General features: G+C 40.8%; 2 protein-coding genes across 4 annotated transcripts; one reads left to right on the forward strand and one right to left on the reverse strand.

The window, feature by feature from the left end:
• Positions 1–1288: 1288 nt before the first annotated feature.
• On the forward strand, positions 1289–13755 carry LOC137879666 (transmembrane protein 198-like). 3 transcript variants are annotated; one of them, XM_068720566.1, is made up of 5 exons: positions 1289–1783; positions 9834–10074; positions 10497–11072; positions 12488–12577; positions 12773–12909. In XM_068720566.1, exons 2-5 carry the CDS (start codon positions 9921–9923, stop codon positions 12823–12825), a joined length of 873 nt encoding a protein of 290 aa, XP_068576667.1. In that variant the 5' UTR covers positions 1289–1783; positions 9834–9920; the 3' UTR covers positions 12826–12909. The 3 variants fall into 3 exon arrangements, with proteins under 3 accessions (XP_068576667.1, XP_068576668.1, XP_068576666.1); XM_068720567.1 differs by having other exon boundaries at positions 12488–12565; XM_068720565.1 differs by having other exon boundaries at positions 1294–1783; positions 12488–12636; positions 12773–13755.
• A 393-nt stretch (positions 13756–14148) lies between these two features.
• Positions 14149–17787, reverse strand: mmp19 (matrix metallopeptidase 19). The gene is made up of 9 exons (XM_068720262.1): positions 17649–17787; positions 17435–17520; positions 16941–17071; positions 16075–16287; positions 15734–15979; positions 15449–15574; positions 15137–15301; positions 14927–15054; positions 14149–14825 (listed from the first exon to the last, which is right to left on the reverse strand). The coding sequence occupies exons 1-9, from the start codon at positions 17739–17741 to the stop codon at positions 14595–14597; spliced, it is 1419 nt and encodes a 472-aa protein (XP_068576363.1). The 5' UTR covers positions 17742–17787; the 3' UTR covers positions 14149–14594.
• Between the last annotated feature and the right edge of the window lie 795 nt (positions 17788–18582).

The raw sequence follows: 18582 nt of genomic DNA on the forward strand, positions 1-18582 counted from the left end.
ATCTGCTCATCAAGTCAAACCTGACTGAACAGATCATAGAATTATCTCCATTTGTAAATGTAGACTGTGAACACCCTGCCCATGGTAAACAATGAACACCTGTGGGTATAGCTGTTCAACTGTTAGTGAGGTGGCCATGCAGTCTATGGTCGTCGCTATAAAAATACAACTCCCTGGCTCACACACGTGCAACCACCTCCTCCGGTTGACCCTGTGGTGCAAGTGAAGTGCTCCTACAGTCTCAGCCTCACAGCTGTAGCTCATTCCTTCTGAATGTACCAACACAATCCATTCCACAGGGTCTTATGTCAACAGTTGTTAATCTAAACACAGCAAATACCCAACCATCTTCAGTGTGTAACTATGTGAATTCAAAAGAAGAAAATAATTAGTTAGCCTGTAATATATACAACTTGTCTGTGTATTTCATGTTTTTACCACGTTCTAAAAAAGACACCCTTTAAAAAAAGATTTAAAACTTGTATTTTCCTCATGGTTAAATTATGGATCAGTTATAAGCCATCTAAGAGGATAACTTTGGAGTTGTCAGACAGTAAAAAATTATCTTAATAGTCCTGTCATTAAAACATAATGAGTGTCATCAAGTTGGCAGTTATAAATGTTAATATGGGATGATTACTGATATAGGACAAAGGTTTCTCACTTTCTGATAGCTGACTGCAAACATTATTAACAAAACTTAATAATGAGTAATACTGTATTGATACTGAGTGGATTATCTTGGCGAAATTAAATACATTTAGTGGAATCACTCTGTAGTTCTAATTTGTAATAGCTATCAACTATCAATGTAAAACCAGAGTGCTGCTTGAGGAAGATAGACACCAAACAAACACAACCTGGCAACCCAAAATGTGTTCATGTTGGTTTTTGCCCTATAAAACATTAATAGTTGTTATTATTAAAGCCATTAATTACAAGTATGAACCCTTTACAAATAGTGCTTTATTAAAAAGTGGTGCTGTTATAGCTAGCACTTTCAACCAATCCTTAATTAAAGACAAAGTTTAGCCAGTGTGGGCAAAGATTTCTTTGTTGTCATATAGGGAGTTGGAGGGGGGGCAAGGTTAACAGTTTGGTGTATATGTACGTCTGTGACTCCTATCAGTTCATTAGTATGTATTCTGTTAATTGAGTGAGTTAATCACAGGAGGTCAGGTAAAGCTGGCTCATTAAGCTCGGGCCTCGTCTGTGGCCCCCCCTCACCCATCACCCCTCCCCGCCCTCCAGACTCTTCCAACGGCCCAACCGACGACGCTGGATGGAGATAGAAAGGGGGATTGCCTTGGAGCGAAAAACTTTTTCTCCTTTTGTTTTTTTAAAGTGCCGTTTAGTTCAGCGGAGAGACGCGGAGAGAGGGGAGGTGTGTGAGGGAGGATCGGTAAGATTTTCCAGACAAGAAGGGTCGGACTTGTAGTAGTTTGGTTGTGAGTCACAGACGGAACTCCAACGGTTAATTTGGATACAAAGTTGTGTGACTGACTGAGGCACCGCGGAGAATGAAAACTAACTAACCGTCCTCAGATCTACTGCGGTCACAGCTAGGTTGGCGTTTTTTGAAACGTTTCCATGAGGCAGGGATAGGAACAAAACGATGTCGTTGTTGTCGGTTTAGTGCAGCCCGTGAGTTTAAAAAGAGCCTGAGGAGAAGTTGAGAGAAAACCGGTTTTCCCTGGTACCCTGCCGCCGCTTTTGTGTTCGTGCATGGTGGGGTGTTTTTCCTGTTTGACAGGGCCAACTGTGGAACACACAAGACTAATCGGTAAGTTTTTTAAATCACTTTCATTAAAAAATATGAATATTTTGTGTTGCAGATGTCTAATTACTTAATGAGGCGACTCTTCTTTTTTAAACCCCGGTCATTGGCTGTCTGTTTCTTTAGCTCTCTGCCAGTGGGACGTTTGAATTCAGTTAACTCCGGTGTAATCTTGGAAACAATAGCCGCTCACTTTACTTCATTACCGATGATGAATGATAATAGTTGAGTGATGGCCCCCCAGATCCTGACTGATCAGCTGCAAATGTTTGTAATAAACCTGGCGGCTTCCACGGCTGCTCCCCCTTTTAAACCATTTCTACACTTGAGGCGCATAATGCTATTTACCCTTCATCCAGACATAATGATCCAGCATAATAACGGCATTATCGGTGTGCACTGAACCTTACATTTAGACCAAAATCCTCATGTACTGTGCTTTAATCAGTACTGACTGACAACTCTGGGTTTTAAATTAGTTCTAGTTGTGCTGGTGGAAGATGGTAAGTGGCTTGCAGCTTTAAACAAAAATGAATAATCAATACAGATTTCATTTATTTACATCTAGTTATATGTTATGTATAACAACAGAAGTCTGAACACTGGGAGGAATAGAACTTGTATTTCTTTATAACGCCCATAGTGCCTATACATATGTATATAACTATATAGGGACATCCCTCCTCTTGGGAGGCGAACATGTCATGTGCCTTCTGGCCCATAGCGTGCAAGAAGCCCTGTGGTTCTGCTGTGTGATCCAGGGTGGGAGTGCCCGTGGGGTTTTTGGGCTGTGTGATGATAGCCTACAGGTCCTGTCTTTACTGGGGAGTGCAGTCTGTAGTTACACCCCCCTTAGTGCACCCCCGCCCCCCCATCTACTCGACCTACTCTGTCAGCCTGCACCAGATGGTTTTGTCCCTTTGAAAAAAGGCAGAGAGGAAACCCTTCCCTGCTTTGAGGAAAGAGAGAAGGCAGGAAAGGAGGCATGAAGAGCAAGGTTAGACTGCACATGTTTGCATGGTGCCTTTTCTTTTTTATTAGCACGGACACAATGATGTCATTTTTTGTCTTGTATTTGGTATTCAAATGTGTTAACAGCATGCTCATGTCTCTTATCTTCAGCGATTAAAAACACCTCAACGTTATTGAAACGTTGCAGAGTGTTGTTGGGGATAGAGTGTGCACAGTGAGAACAGCTGACCCGCACAGCAAAGCAGGAATTCCCTTTTTTATGTGAACAAACTTTAATTTCAAGTTAGGCTAATGTGTTTGGATATGCTTCCTTCTTAAAACACAAGCAGTCTTTCCCCCCTTAAGACAACAGGGCCATAGGATAAGGCTTATTCTTCTTATTAAGGTATTGGCTTGCTGGCCCTTGCTGTATCTTCCGTTCCAAACCGTAGATTGCTGCATTGGTAAACTCTGTGTTTTGTAGTATAAAGTAAAACAATTCATACTTTTTAGTGTACATTATGAAATAAATGTCTTTGGCTAAAGCTGTTTGAGAGCCCATATTACAAATTTGGGGAACTTCTAGTTTTACTTTCAGCAGTTGTGCCAGCTGAAAAAGATTAACTTTTTCCCAGTACTTTAAAACACAATTATTACTCAACAACAAGTAAATAATTATTATTTAGGTGAGTTTACCTCACAAGTCTTCAGAATTGTTGGGTTAGCTCTCAAGCTCTGTCAGGCCACATGTTTAAGCCTCCTGCATCCGTCTTTATGCACTGCACATGGGCATATATATGAGGAATGACTCCAAGCATGTCATGGTAAATAAGAACTCATTAAGAAAGAGCTGTGCTGTATAATACACAGACTCATTGCTGTGGTTAATCTTATATGGAGACTGTTGTGCTTTCTCTTCTTGGAAAGTGCATCAATTCTTTTTTTTATGTCCTTGTTGTTTTTAATGTGGTAAAAGGTAGCTAATTAAATATATTTTGAAATGACCCAATCAAAGGTGTAATTGCTATTATCAGCAAATGCAATCAATGCTGTCTTTCTGTGTTAATAAACTAAAGAGGCCTAACTGAACATGGCTGAGCAGGAGTTTGTTGTTAGACTTAGAGACGAGGGATTCCTGGGTGCAAGAAAAGACCCATTGTCACATGGAAACCACATACAAACTGATACCAGTTATTTTGAAACATCCACCCATGTGCTACTTATAGCACTTAAACATTGGTTATAGTTAAGACATGAGAGGGGCATTGAATTGGCCTGGAAAATGACGGGCACACATGATATTTTAGGCTCGTGAGATCGCTGTAGGAGGTACAATTATTGTTGAGTGGAATTTGACAAAGAGGTTTAAATGGCTGCTCTAAATGATAGAGCTGCAGACATATATAGGCACTGCATGGAGGTCTGGACCGCTACTGTGTCCTGACTCCCCTTTCTGCCCCTATAGCAAACCTATCTACAAAGTCTCATCACTCAATAAGTGGCCTATTTGATTTACTTTGGCAGTCTGCTTCAGTAAATTTGTTTCTTGCAAACAAACTCCCTTTGAAAAGAAATAAAAACACATGTTTGATAAGAGCCAAACAAAGTTTCAATAGACGCCATAATAATATCATTATTCCCCAGCTCGACTTCATACAGAACACAACTTGAACTGGTAGAGCGTTGGTGTCTTGCTCAGGGACACTGGTGCTCTACACTAACCTAGTGTTCATCAGAAGCATATATTATCTCATACACAGTGCCACTCTGTCATGCTTTCACTAACATATGGACATCAGACTCCGCCACACCGCCTACTAAATGCTGCTCTCTACCACAAACCCTAATAGAGTGTTGTGGAACCGCCCCTCCTTGCTGCACACACTGTACGCTCCTTCCTCTGCTGCTGGATCACAACTTACTGCAGCACAGAGTGTTTACTTGGTGTATGGATATTAGTCCTAGCTATGTTAATGACCATGTGTATTTCTGATGTACAGTATACATTCATGCAACCATCGACATGTGACTCTTCAAAAGGCTACTTATTATGTTTCTGATCTCTATAAGTAGCTCTCTGCATTTTTATGTTGAAAGGCCTCTATTGTTAAGACTAAAGTCAGGCATGAGATTGAGAGATTATGAGGGAAAAATAAGTTAGATACTAATGAAATACTGTCACAAGTGACCATTATTGTGGTCAGAAGCCATACTATCTGGGCGGTGATCAAGAAGGTGTTGGAATTCTAAAATAGAGTTGGTTGGTTGAACTGAGTCAGCTTTGGGAGGCAAGTCATTTTGCATCAAATTCACAATTTGGGAAATTGTAGTCACAAATACCCATCGCACTACTCTAGAGTTATAGCTTGTATTTATTTATTTGTGTGTGTGTTTGAGTAATGAAGTTTATAGTTGTAATGAAGTGTGAGTGGGGAAGGATAAATCTGAACAGGAATGTGACAGTACTGGCAGGTATTGATTGATATGTCTGCATAGATGTCTTCATTTTTGCACATTCGTGATCAGTCCATCATTTTGGTTTGAATATGGCTGCATGGAGCTCAGACTGAGCGTATATCAACATGAAATTACGAAACCTCTGAGCATGAGATGTCTGGAAAAATTGAAACTAACTATCATGTGGTGCTTTGTTCATTATACAAGTCGTTACAGCACACCAAGCACAAACTCTGTGCTGAAATAGTTTCAATCACGTAAGCAGGGATACAATGGCAAGTGTTATGCGTAGATTAGCCTGCGAGCCAGACAGATTACACGCTTGTTTTCATCATATTGCAAGGTTGCTGTTTCCTAAGACGACCAAATTGCTCAGGTCCAGTTGTTTGTATTGACTACGCTAACTTTCGTAGCAGTGCAGATCCCTAGGTAGCTGCGTTGTGTTTCCCAGATTCATGTTTCAGTGTTAGTGATCCAACTTCTTGTTCCTGTCTGCACTGTGTCACAGACATAAGGGTCAGTTCCTGCTGAAAGCTGATGTTCCACTTCCTCATCTGGTCCTGAGCTTCCTGCTGTGGAGAGACAGGAAGCTCAATAGCGGCCGACATGATGTCTTGCTCCATCTGATTCTGAGTGAAAGCAGATGTTATTGGGATGACGAGCATACATTTATCCACGTTATCCAGTTTTATGCTTAGCACAATATGGCATCTGCTTTAATGAGCCCCACCGTGACAGTTAGCTTGGTTCCTGTTGTCTAGACCCGATCAGTCTTTCAGCTGGTTGGGGTGTTCTGCTGAAGGTGCCATAATTTATGGCTGCAACTGCAGAGTGCAGACTCGGGTGCATCTCACACCCTTGGTGGAGTCTTCCAAGTGAAGTTGTCAGACAGCCAGGTCATAAAACTACAGGTTTTCAGCTTCTCAGCTGTGGTCGTCAAATTGGAGGAGCACTTGCAGAATCCTAGGGTGTGATCACACACACACACACACACACACACACACACACACACCCCTTGATCAAACACACCCAAATTAGCTATGTGGGGAACTTGTAGTCGGTCCTGCCTGTTTCTCAGCAGCTGAGCACTCAAATCTGTGCTGCTCAGCCCCCTGCAGTGTTTGTTCAGGGGGTGTATACTCTTGGGCAGGTTTTTTTTTTTTCCCCAAGAGCAACATACTATTCCAATAGCTCATCTGAAACTGATGCTTGTTGTGTGTCAATGCACTGTTCCCACTGCTATACTGTAAGTGATATTTCTGGAGGCCGTTTGCTTTTTTTCTTGTCTTGCCATTGGAGTCCAAGTAAATGCTTTTCAAACCTCTACTGGTCAAGCTAATCCATGCTGGAAATGAAATATTCTGCAAACTTTTTAACCCCGATCGACCGGTGAGCCTGATCCATCACCCATTCAATGAATTTCCATATTTTCCTTTGTACCGACATTTATGGTCCCAAGAGGATAAATCCGTCCGACTTTGGTAATTCTCATATTTTTAGCGCCGTCATGAAGTTTTTATGGATTGTCATGAAATGTACTACTGGTATTTAAGGTCCCTCAAGGATATATTTCAATAACTTTGTTGATCCTCTGACTTTTCATCTAGCACTATCACTTGATCTGAATATTGTCCAATCCTTTGCTTTATGACCAAAAACCTGAAAGACAAATGATATTCCCACCCGCCTGAGTTGTACTTTGTGTTTAGCTCTAATTAGGATATTTCCACATGAGGCTAAACTTAGATGGTGAACATGGTAAATATTGCTTGTAAAACATCCGCATGTTAGCATTATCACTGTGAGTATGTTAGCATGCTGATGCTAGCATCTAACGACAGCTAAGTTAGTACAGCCTCACAGAGCTGCTAGCATGGCTGCAGACTCTTAGTCTTGTTGACTTGTATTGTATTTGTTGCCAGGCAACTTTAGCTTGTTGAAAATTCAGCTAGGAAGAAGCATTGGGAGGTTAGGGGGCTCCAGTGAGCTCAGTCATCAAGATAGATAGCTCTGTTTCTAGTTAGGTACCCCTCCCTTCATCACTCACCAGCCCTCTGAAGGCAAATACTTGGCACCCATCTTACAGCAAACACACGGGATCTACCAGTCTCCTTGGTACTCTCAGCCATCTTTATGCCGTCTGCATGGTTTCCTCTGAGTGCCACTAGAGGTCACAGCATGGGCCTCAGAGTCTTTGTTTTGCCCCATAATGGCTCTATTCTCCCACAGCAGCAAGAACTTCCAAGCCTGCTAGACATAGGACACCATTGTGCATCATGGAGCGGTAATATGAGCAAAGATGTGCAGAGACATGGATGTGCTTGTTGAGTTAAGTAAATTACTGTTAAAATGGTGTTGAAATATTAAATAGTTCACACATAGTGCACCCATCATGGTAAACCCCTCAAAAAAGGGTTTTACCATTTGCAATATAAGATTTAACAATAACCAAATATGATATGTGGTAAAAGGAAGGAGACTGGACTAGTATTTTCTAATATATTGACTTATTATCATGATTTAACTCAATGCCGACCACCAAAAATTCAGTCCTGGCTCGCTCAGAGGAAGTTGTGGGAAAATCTTGTGAGTGTCCACTTGCATCCTGATGAAGGCCACAAGCCAAAACGTGTTGTTCTTACAATAAAGTTGTTCTATATAAACTACAATTGTTGCTGTAGTTTTGACCTCTTCAAACTTTGACTTCAGACTGTGCTATAACCGCTCTGCTCCTATAGTGTTCCATTACAGCAATTACTGTAAAAAAAAATAAGCTACTGTGTAATGTGATGTGTTACTATTTTATCCACCACCAATGTTGGTACAAAGCTGTACAAATTTGACATGCTGCATGTTGATTACAAGAGACATTAAATTACTCTTTTTGTGATAAATAATCATTCTTGAAGATAAAACTACATTATATTAGCTTGAAATCTACCTTTTTTCACTTAAGTGGTGTAGCCAATCTATCACAAAACATATACTACACATTTGGATTTGAACCTGAGTGTCCTAAAAAGATATGGTAGGAACATGAGAACTTCACATAGAAATCCCCACAGACAGCTGTCATATTCAAACCCTTCTTCCTTCAGTGCTGCCCAGACCTCTGTGTGTAGTTTTTTATGATCCTACAAAAGAGTTTGGTTCTTTCTTTTAATTTGGCTTTGGCTGATGTGAAGATTATAGTCTTTATTGTATATAGAGATCTTTCCAGCAGTGCTTGTTTTGTTTTGAAAAGTTAGAGAAGAGGATAGTTACCGAAAAAATGAGAGTTACTAAAGAAGAAAAGAAAACTTTGCAATGTACTCTTTTTTTTCAATGTTAAGTTATTCACAGGAAAGACATACAAATTACCCTGTGTCTGAGAAAAAGGCAAAACAAACTAGGCATATTTCAGTGTAAAAGATGAATTAAATTTAAGGTGGGGGAAGTTCCAGTTAAAGCAGCGCAAGTGGATAGAAAGGGCTGAAAGCGAAAGATCTGGCAAATAGTAAGGAATAAAGGCAGGAGTCCTGTTCCTGACTGTTTGTCTCCAGTAGAAAACGTGAGTGAGCTGTAATCGGATCTCAGCTGTGGTGAGATCATACAGCAGGCCTGCCAGCAGCCTCAGAAAGAGCAGTCCACCCATAAGCCTTTAGCCCCACTGCAGCCCTCTGTGGCTCTCTACAGGCCTGCCAGCTTAAATATCATATATCAATTTTCAAGAATACTAGTTGGTCCTTGAAATTACAGCGGTAAAATGAGAAAGAACTGCTAAAACATGTTTTAAAGCACTGTTCTGCACACAATTTGATAGAAAAATGTGGGGTTCATGCCATTAATATATAAGCTTGTAGCTGTCAAGCGAAAACCCCGTATCACCAAATCTGATGATGTTTAGTTAATCTTTCGGAACCGAAGGATTACGTGTTTCATTATGAATTGGGAAAATGCTTTCTTATACTAAATAAACCGTTTCACAGAGCTGAAAACACGGTTGTTCCTAACAAATAAAAAGTCAACAATTTGGAAGTACATGATTTTCACAGGAGGGTAACATCTTCTGCTCTGCAGTCATTTTTACATATATACTGTGTCCACTAGTTGTTATCATAATAAATGTATCAAATAACTGTATGTGTGTCTATGTTTAATAAGCAAGGGTGCCACGTAAGATAAAATAATAAAAAAGCTAATTCAGCATGAAACCAAAGTTGCCAAACTCCTTACAAAACACATTGCTCGATGGCTCTTTCCGTTTAATTCTAAAAGGACAGTTAAAGTTAGATTTTTTTTAAATTGTGTTAAAATCTGATAAAGTAAATCCAATTACTCTTCTCAGATGACCCACCTCCTAACACTGTCAGAGTCCATGACCCTAATGCTTGAGGGGGAACAGAGATAAGGACTGGGGGTCTGGCACATGGATTATAGTGAGTGAATGAGTTGCTTGTGTGAATGCTCGTACAGGATATCTAGAGTTGCATAGCTTTGTGTGTTGAGTCTATGACAGCTGCACATACAGCAAAGCTACGAAGAAGTCACAGTTGACCTGAAGATTTCACACTTCACATTTACGCCTGGAGTACTTGAGTTTTTCTGTGTTGATCACACACTCTCTTTATTCTGTCGTAATCCACCAACATTTCCTCTCCTCTTACAGTCACCAGACCTGCTCAGATGGGGTTGAGATAACGCCACCAGAAGTTCCACCCTTGTGTCGAACTCGAGCCTCCCGCATTCAGCCAGAATGGCAGATCCCATCGGGCTGAGCTCTGAAGGGGCCGGGTCAGGCACGGCCGAGGTTGACGCCTGTAGTTTGGAGATAGAGAGGAAGTATGATGTCATCCCTGCCGTCATCTGCTCCATGTGTTGCCTGTTTGGCATCATCTACTGCTTCTTTGGTGAGGATCCCTGCCGGCTCACAGACCTTGAAATCAAGGAAGCTAAAACTGAATGTTTTTGGAATTTTAACGAGAGTTGCTCAGATATTCATACCAGTATTATAAATGCATCAGATACAGCCTAAAATACTGGATTGGGTATTGGCGAGTATGCGATATTGGGTTGTTATATCACTTGCATACTGCACATGTGCAACTCTCAACAATCATTGTAATTGCTTGTAATTTACTCCATAGTGCAGCCTTTAAATATATCAAATCAAGTTGGCTAAACCTGCACTTTTACTTAATTTGACACGAAAACATTCTAGTTGTAGCTGTTGACAAAGTTACTTTGTGGAGCTTATACCGTGTGTACATTATATTCATATAAAAAGGAAGGTGTTCCTCATCATAGATCTCTCCTGTCTCTCCTCTTCTAGGTTACCGCTGTTTCAAGGCTGTCATGTTCCTGTCTGGTCTGATGTTTGGCTCCGTCATCATTTTCTTGTTGTGTCACAAGGAGCATGTACTGGACACGCAGCTGAGCGTGGAGGCCAGTGCGGGTATCGGCCTCGGTATTGGCCTGCTGTGCGGTCTGGTCACTATGCTGGTGCGAAGCGTCGGCCTCTTCATGACCGGCCTGCTGCTGGGCCTCCTCCTGGCTCTTGCCGCCCTACTGGTCACTCAGCAGTTCTACACTCCAACCACAGTCTGGGTCCCACTGGGTTCACTTCTGGGAGCGGGCATGCTGTTTGCTGTGCTGACACTGCAGTGGCAAAAGCTCTTCACCATGTTCTCCACGGCTGTGTTCGGGGCAGCTATCATGACAGTGTGTGCTGATTACTTTGTGGAGATGCTGGTTTTGGCCACACATGTGTATGAATGCTTGCGCCTCACACCCGGGCCACCTCTCTGCTGGTACAGCTGGGTCATTCTGGGCATCTGGCCTGCCCTCAGCCTCATAGGAGTACTGGTCCAGTGGAAACTGACGGATGACAGCTTCTCACACACTGAGGGTAAGGAGGAAATATCATGACCCTTTGACTTCTGTTGTCGGGGGGATTTAGGGACCATATTCATCCAACTTCTAAGAATTCAGGTGTTGCGGCGATTAGCACCTGGGTTGTGCAGCGATGTGGGAGTGTCACTTAAATGGCCAATTTGTGACATCAATTGTTTTCAAGCCTGATACATGCTAAATGTGGTGTAACATCCGATGTTCTAATCAAATGATAATAATCTAACTATAAAGCAAGATATCGCCGCGTGTGGAGTTATGTGGAGACAGCGTTGCTTCTGCTGCTTTGTTGCTGCCAGCCATTCAAAATGGCCAGAATGTTTCATTTCATTATAAATGTAATTTATAGACGGGTCGTGTTGGTTGCCGACATTGCTTGAGTCCGCCCTGATTAACAGTTGCACTGGGAAAAGGGGGCTCCGTCACTCCCCACAGAAGGAGAGAGGGCGCAGCATGTACTAAGTTCACAGCTTTGGGAAGCAAAGTCTGGGTTAGGGGTGATGTAAAGCTGACACAGCCTGAACCGCGAGCCACATGATTTTTTATGGCATACTATATTATGCCTTTTTCTTAGTATACCATACTCTGACTTTTTTTGACATACTATAATATGACTTTGATACACTCATACTATGACCTTTCATCATATTTTTCATGACGTACTATACTATGACTTTTTAAATTACTTTTCTTATGATAAACTCTGACCTTTTTTTATTACTTTTTTATGTCATACTATATTATGTAATTTTTGAATGTCATACTATGCCATGTTTGTGACATACTTTATTATAATTTTTTAATAATTTTTTTTACTCTTTTAGAACATACTATGATATGTCTTTTTTGTTGATATTTTTAAGACATATAATACTATGACTTTTTTTACATCTTTAATGACGTTCTATACAATTACCTTTTCACTACGTTTTAAGAAATTCTAAACTATGGATTTTTATTGGCATTTTTATGTCATACTTTATTCTTACCTTTTTATGACACACTGCACTATGATTGTTTTAATTACTTTTTAAGGGATTCTATCCTACAACTTTTTTTTACATACTGTACCATGACTTTTTATACCTTCACGACATCTAAAGCCATGGCATTTAGTTTTCAAGTTGTCCCTCTATCTTACCTTGATGGAATCATCAAAGATCCCATTGGACTGAAGGATGAGCCGATTAGATTTTAGGTTGTATAAGGTCAAGGGAGCCGTGACCACACAGCCATCCTATTCAAAATCCACTTTGACTCGAGGATGAACTGGTAAAAGGTCATGGTCAATGTAACCTCAAAACACCGTTTTGGCCATAACTCAAAAATTCATATGCTGAGTATGACAATTTCATAAAAATGTTTAATTCTAGCTTAATGAAGCTGCCTTTTAATTTTCTCTTTTCCTTATAGTCGTTATCAGTCGGAGACAGAAGAGAGTCCAGCTGATGCGAATTCGAGAGAAGGACGCCAAGAAGCGACAGCAGGCAGGTGGGCAGGAAGGCACGTACCGCCGTAAACCCACCCCAGTGAAACGTTACGCTGGGGATCTACTGGCACCGGTCAGTGTCACCCAACATGGCGTGTGCTGTAGATGCTGATTATTGTTTTTATGGCATCAGTTATACCAGTGAGCCTAACAAATCCATGTCAAGTTGACGCTACCTGACTCATCTGTCCATGTGTTGTTCTTCTTAGAGCTACCTGCAAAGTCTGCGGGACAGACAGATGGGCACAGGCACTTCCCTTAGCAGCCTGGGCACTGCCAACCACACCATGATCGACTTGGACTATGACACCGGGTCCACCGCGCCCCTTACAGCTACTACCCCAGTCATCAGGGTCTGAGCAAAAGGGACTACCTAGAGCTCTCTGGTTCTTCAACTTTCTCTTCCTAACATAGAGTAGAACCAACAAACTGATACCCTCAGCTAAAGGTTTATTGTGCCCTTAAATTGATTTGGAGAAAAATGACTGTTTGGTAAAAGAGAATGCTGCTTTTTGGGGAGAAGTGAGAGGTGTCACCTGTTTGGTGAAAGCTATAATATAACCACTACAACTACTGTGTTTCTCAGAGAAACACTTAAAAACAGATGCTAACAAAGTAAGGTCCTCCATTTTTTTCATGATGTATTAAATACATAAATAGCAAGTACGAGCCTCAAAAACAGTTGTATATCTGTTATGGTAGTGAAGTGACGAAGCAATTTGTTTTACATTACATGTACTGTACTTAAAAAGTTAGTCATTGCCATGAAGTGTTGTTATTAACTGTCGTACCTGTTTAACTGTGTGCTCGTAGGATTTGTGAAAGATTTTCATCAAAATGACTGTATTTGTTTAAATGGAGTTTGGTTTGGTGAGAGAGTAAAATATGACAGATGGATACATGTATGTACAAAATAATACTTTGTATTTCCCGTCAGAATAGAGTAGGTGAAGAATTTAGACTGTTGTGTATGCTTGTGGAGTGAACTTTTTATGAGTTAATTTATATATTGACCAAGTACATGATAGGGTTAAAAAAGGACAAAAAAACAAAGCATGTTTGTTGTTAATTTGTAGATTTTTAAAGAATTATCCATTGTGATGTTTGAATTTTGCAGGGACAATGCACTTGTTTCCTGACTCTGTACATACTTGTTGATAGAAATTGAAAAGATAAATAAATGTGTTTCATACAAAAACAGTTTTCACTCATTGATTGAGTCAGATTAATTGCACCGTTGGTCTCTTGTGGCTCTTAGCAACACTGGCAGCAATCCTCACCAGGCTTTTCATGGGCAATAAATAGGTCATGGGGAGGATTTCCTACTCTGTAACTGGTTGGGGTTGTCATGGTGCCTCCAAAGGTTGTTTTTTTGCAGACAACACAATGCAGGACAGACTGGCATTTCATCATAATGAACATTAAATGTAATTGTTTAATTGTAGAAAATCTTACATTTTAACTTGAAAACTGTAGAAAAAACTAATTCTGGACACATATCTATGACACATGATTTCTCACAGAGCAGCGTGAGTCATAAGATAATGAAAGTGTTAAGTAACATTTTATTTTTTAAGAACAGTGAACAAACTTGAAAGAGTTGCGTGATTGGTTAAAAACAGAATGTCTGAAGAGGAAGTGCACACTCCCATCATATTACATCTTACTGAAAGTATTAACACACATAATCCAACACATATGTTTGAGAGAAAAACAGAAGGCCTCCCTTGATTTCTCCCTGAGATCATACAAAAGCTTACATAATTCTCAAAGTCACAAAAACACACACATGTGCTCAAGGAGTAAGTCTCACAAAAACCTGCCTGCCACAGAGGGAAGGAGTAGTTTGGTTAAAATCAGATCCAGTGAAATAAAATCAATTCCCACTCTATTTCTGTTCTTTTTTTTTTCATGGTAGATAAAATGTACAATCACTGCTGTTGAGGTTGCCTGGTTGTCAATGCCTCTGGAGTGGAACCAGCACCCCTGCCGTGGACCTCTTGATCCATGCTGCCCCCTGATGGTTGGCCCCTAGCATCGCATCCAGCGCTCCCTCTTGCTCAGTGGGTATCCTCTGTCAACCCTCAGCAGCTTATTCACACGCCAGTACTCATCCCCCTTAAAGAAGAAGATATTGCCGTTGGTCCAGGTGAAGGCTGCATCCGGACTGGACGGCACTCCAGTGAAGAGCATAGAGAGCGGTTTGGGGTAGAGACTTAAGTCTGTGTACTTCAACTCATCCCACTGCCAGTGCTCTGAACCCTACACAGGAAGACAGCAAAGAGATAACAAATAAATATATCTGCAAGAAGAATATCTGAGGACGTACTGACATGTTTACATGTCGCCACATGTTTTGATACCTTAATAAAGACCAACTTCTTGTTCTTCTCCAGGTAAAGGGCTGCATCAATATTAGGAGGGATTCGTTTGACCTGTTTGGGGTAGCCGTAGTCCAGCACGAACATGGTATACCTCCACACTTTATTGTCTGGGACCAAAAACAGTATAAATAGTCACACATTTAAATTATGGACCAAAGAGCGAATGGCAGAAGTATTGGACAACTGTACCTTTAAAAAAGTATGTCTTGTTGGTTCTTTGAGAGTACACAACAGCATTCAGGTTTCCAGGGAGGGCTCTCCACAGCCTGTCAATCTTTATCGGGGTGTTGTGTCCTAGATCAGAGATCGTCCAGACGTAATCACCACTGAAAGCAAAGGTCTTCCTCCATGGACCTGATTAAACATACAGAGAGGTACTCTGTGACACATTTTGTGATCCTGTTGTCTGACAAAAAACGTGTTGGTGTAAAGTCGGGCTACAATGCACACAGGTGGGGCTTCTACTGTAAATACTCTAGCAACAGCTAATCTATAATTTACCTAACATGATGGCATCCAATGTGGCAGTGCAGGGGTCAGGGAGGTTCTCAGTATCGTGGCTGCTTTCTGTGGGAAACAGACTGTCTGGAGGTGTTGGACTGGCTAAAGTGCTGGTGATGCGTTTACCTATAAAACAGAGAAAGTTTTAGGATGCCTTCCTTATTTTGACATAAAACACGATGACTCAAAGTCATGCAATCACATGAAGTGTCTGGTTGAGTCACATGTACTGATACAACATTGATAGCTCTGATCTAGTCCAGTGGGCCTTCTTGATGCACTCACCATATAACACCTGGATGCCTCTGATATCATCTGTATGCAGCCTAAAATTGGCACGGTAACCAGCATAGACTGGAGCCATCAGAGCACTTCTGAACTGAGAGTGGCCCAGGCCGAGGGCGTGGCCAATTTCATGGGCAGCCACAATACGAAGATTAGTACCATAATATGTTCCCTCAGTCCAGAACTCATCCTCATCAAAATGGACAATACCAGATTCTGGTGACTCAGCATGGGCGAGTACATGACCTGCAGGTGGTACAAATAAACAATTTAAGTTTGTGTTTCAGGGGATAGTAGGCCCAATAGGAGCTATATCTATATATCTAAATAAAAAAACTGACCACGGCCATCAAATGGGGTGGCGCAGTAGCCGTCTTTCTTATGAAAGGAGATTTTGATGTCTGCTCTGCCATAGTCAACCTCTCGGAAGGTCAAAGCAGCCACATCACTCCAGTACTTGAAGGCAGAGAGGACGGCCATCTTCACCTCTACCTTCTTCATGTCAGGTGTGTAGTTGTAGATGCGGTAGGTCAGACTCCTCTTTCTCCATCGACCTGTAACAGAAGAATCCTTTTTTTCTGAGTAACTACAACAAAATCGTCTATTTGTCTTCAGTTAACGTTTTCTATATTTGTCAGTGAGAGCAGAAATGAAAAATAAGAATGAAATGGAACTTAATTGCCTTAATGACGTAGACCTACTATGATATTTTTGACATTTTAATTACACACTATATTATTACCTTTTTTAGTTTTTATGGCATAATATACTATAACTTTTAAATATTTGAATGACATACTGAACCATGAATATTTCATGACATACTATAGTACGATTTTCTATGACATACTTTTTTATGACGTTTTAATATACTGTACAATGACAATTTCATAGCATACCACATTATGACATTTGATGCACTATACAATGACTTGTTTATTACATTTGTATGACATTCTATGAATGATATTTTTTACATTTTATTGAGATACTATGCTATGATTTTTTTGGAAATTTGAATATCATACTGACTTTTTTTTTATTTCTAGTGTCATTATATTGATCCATGACACTGTGACAACATGGCCCACAGATGTCAAAGTTAGAGCTACAAATATTTGTAACATTGTTTACACTGGTGCCCTATTTATTGAAACCTGTGCTGTTTAAAAAGTTATCAGATCTATAGTTTATTTTCTTGACTCACCCATTATTCTGTATTTGTGATATTTCTTGTTGAAGGGGTCTTCCATGCCACATCGCGGCTGTCTCATCAGTTCCAGAGTAGCTTCATCTAGTTCTCCAGTAGGTGGCAAATCATTCACCCCCTGGAAAACCCTGGAGACAAAAAGTGATCAAACATCTGCAAATTGAGGGCTGCTCGCATCCTACAGGGTGACCGTGGCTAAGTGGAGAGCAGGGCTGCCTTTCAATCAGAGGGTCGGTGGTTCGATCTCCTGCTCTACTAGTCTCATGTCAATGTGTCCTTGAGCAAGACACTTAACCCCAAAATTGCTCCCGTAGCTGCGTCTACAGTGTGTAGATAGATGTAGATAGATACTGAATTGTAAGTCGCTTTGGATAAAAGCGTCTGCTAAATGACCGTAATGTAATGTAATGTAATCCTCCTTCACTGTATCAGGGATATTAACTTATAATAGCTATGCATGTTTCCCCTGAAACGGCATAAGTCTGTTTTACCTGAGCGCTTCAATGACCTCTTCCAGGTAATGAGGGTCCTGTGGATCAGCAGGGTCATTCAGGTAACCATACTGCCTCAAATAGGCCTGTGAAGCAGAGGCAGACAATAAGGCTCACTGAAAAGAGTACTGTTAATGTATTATGCATGCATATATTACTGTTGACATGAATACAATTGTGAATATATGTTTTAAAATGTACAAAGCACCTTTACCTTTGCTTCATCTAATTCTGTCCATTGCACCACTGCACAAATAGCTCCTCTGAGGTTGAGCAGCAGCAGCAGCAGCAGCCATGTGTAGTCCATATTCAATTTCTCAATAATCCTGAGCTGATGTTCAGAGCCTGAGAAGTGCACAGTCCCACAACAGACTGTTTGTTCTTAGAGTGCTCCAGCAGTTTTTAACTCAGCCCGGCGCATGAGTCAGCCCTGTGGCTGCGATGAGCCATCCCTGAAGAATGAGGACTATAGAGGAGCCAGATGACCTCCAGCCAACATGTCTGCTGTTGAATTGTTCAGCTGTTCAGAGAGGACGCAGAGCTGCAACAGTGGTCTACACACTCGACCAGTTTAGAGGGTCAAGATAGTGTTTGACTCTATGAGAAGAGGTCAATCACCCTGAACAAAACTATCACTATAACAATCACATATTCTTCCCTCAGGATTAATTATCTTGTTGATTCCCTGGTGTTACAGCAGTGTCTGCCCTACAGGTATGTATTACAGTTTAATTATGGGCTTCCATTTCCACATTCCTGGTGTCCCCACACCTATCTGAGAGAAATATTTACTTATACTACTAAAACACAAATTCACCATTGGACCCATGTAACAAAGAATAGATCAGATATACAAAATATCTGGTATGCTGTTACATGTTGACAACAACAATATTTCCTTTTGTGTGAAACAAATATGGTCTGAAATGTTTTAATGCAAGAGTCCAGGTTTCAAATGCAAATTTTCACCCCACCACCAAAATACAAAACACTGGTTTGTCATATCACTCCTAAATTGATTGATGACAGCAACAGCAACTTTATCTAAGCTATCAATCTTTCCTGACAGTTTTGTTTATTATCATCACTGCTGTGTATAAACACATCAGCAATTTTCAATTACTTTAAACATCATTAGTTAATTAACA

This window comes from Cebidichthys violaceus, unplaced genomic scaffold (assembly GCF_023349555.1).
Source record: "Cebidichthys violaceus isolate CVI_PGR_0920_01 unplaced genomic scaffold, fCebVio1.0.p SCAF_25, whole genome shotgun sequence".
Lineage (NCBI taxonomy): Eukaryota > Metazoa > Chordata > Actinopteri > Perciformes > Stichaeidae > Cebidichthys > Cebidichthys violaceus.

What these genes read in the sequence shown, in the direction of transcription:
- LOC137879666 (XM_068720565.1), top strand. Translation starts at nt 9,921, where the DNA reads ATGGCAGATCCCATCGGGCTGAGCTCTGAAGGGGCCGGGTCAGGCACG. An exon ending in CAGCTTCTCACACACTGAGG is followed by an intron (nt 11,073 to 12,487) that starts GTAAGGAGGAAA and finishes TTTTCCTTATAG; the next exon opens with TCGTTATCAGTCGGAGACAG. An exon ending in CTGGGGATCTACTGGCACCG is followed by an intron (nt 12,637 to 12,772) that starts GTCAGTGTCACC and finishes TGTTCTTCTTAG; the next exon opens with AGCTACCTGCAAAGTCTGCG.
- mmp19 (XM_068720262.1), bottom strand. Translation starts at nt 17,741, where the DNA reads ATGGACTACACATGGCTGCTGCTGCTGCTGCTGCTCAACCTCAGAGGA. An exon ending in AGGCATCCAGGTGTTATATG is followed by an intron (nt 15,575 to 15,733) that starts GTGAGTGCATCA and finishes TCTGTTTTATAG; the next exon opens with GTAAACGCATCACCAGCACT. An exon ending in CAAGACATACTTTTTTAAAG is followed by an intron (nt 15,055 to 15,136) that starts GTACAGTTGTCC and finishes TTTTGGTCCCAG; the next exon opens with ACAATAAAGTGTGGAGGTAT.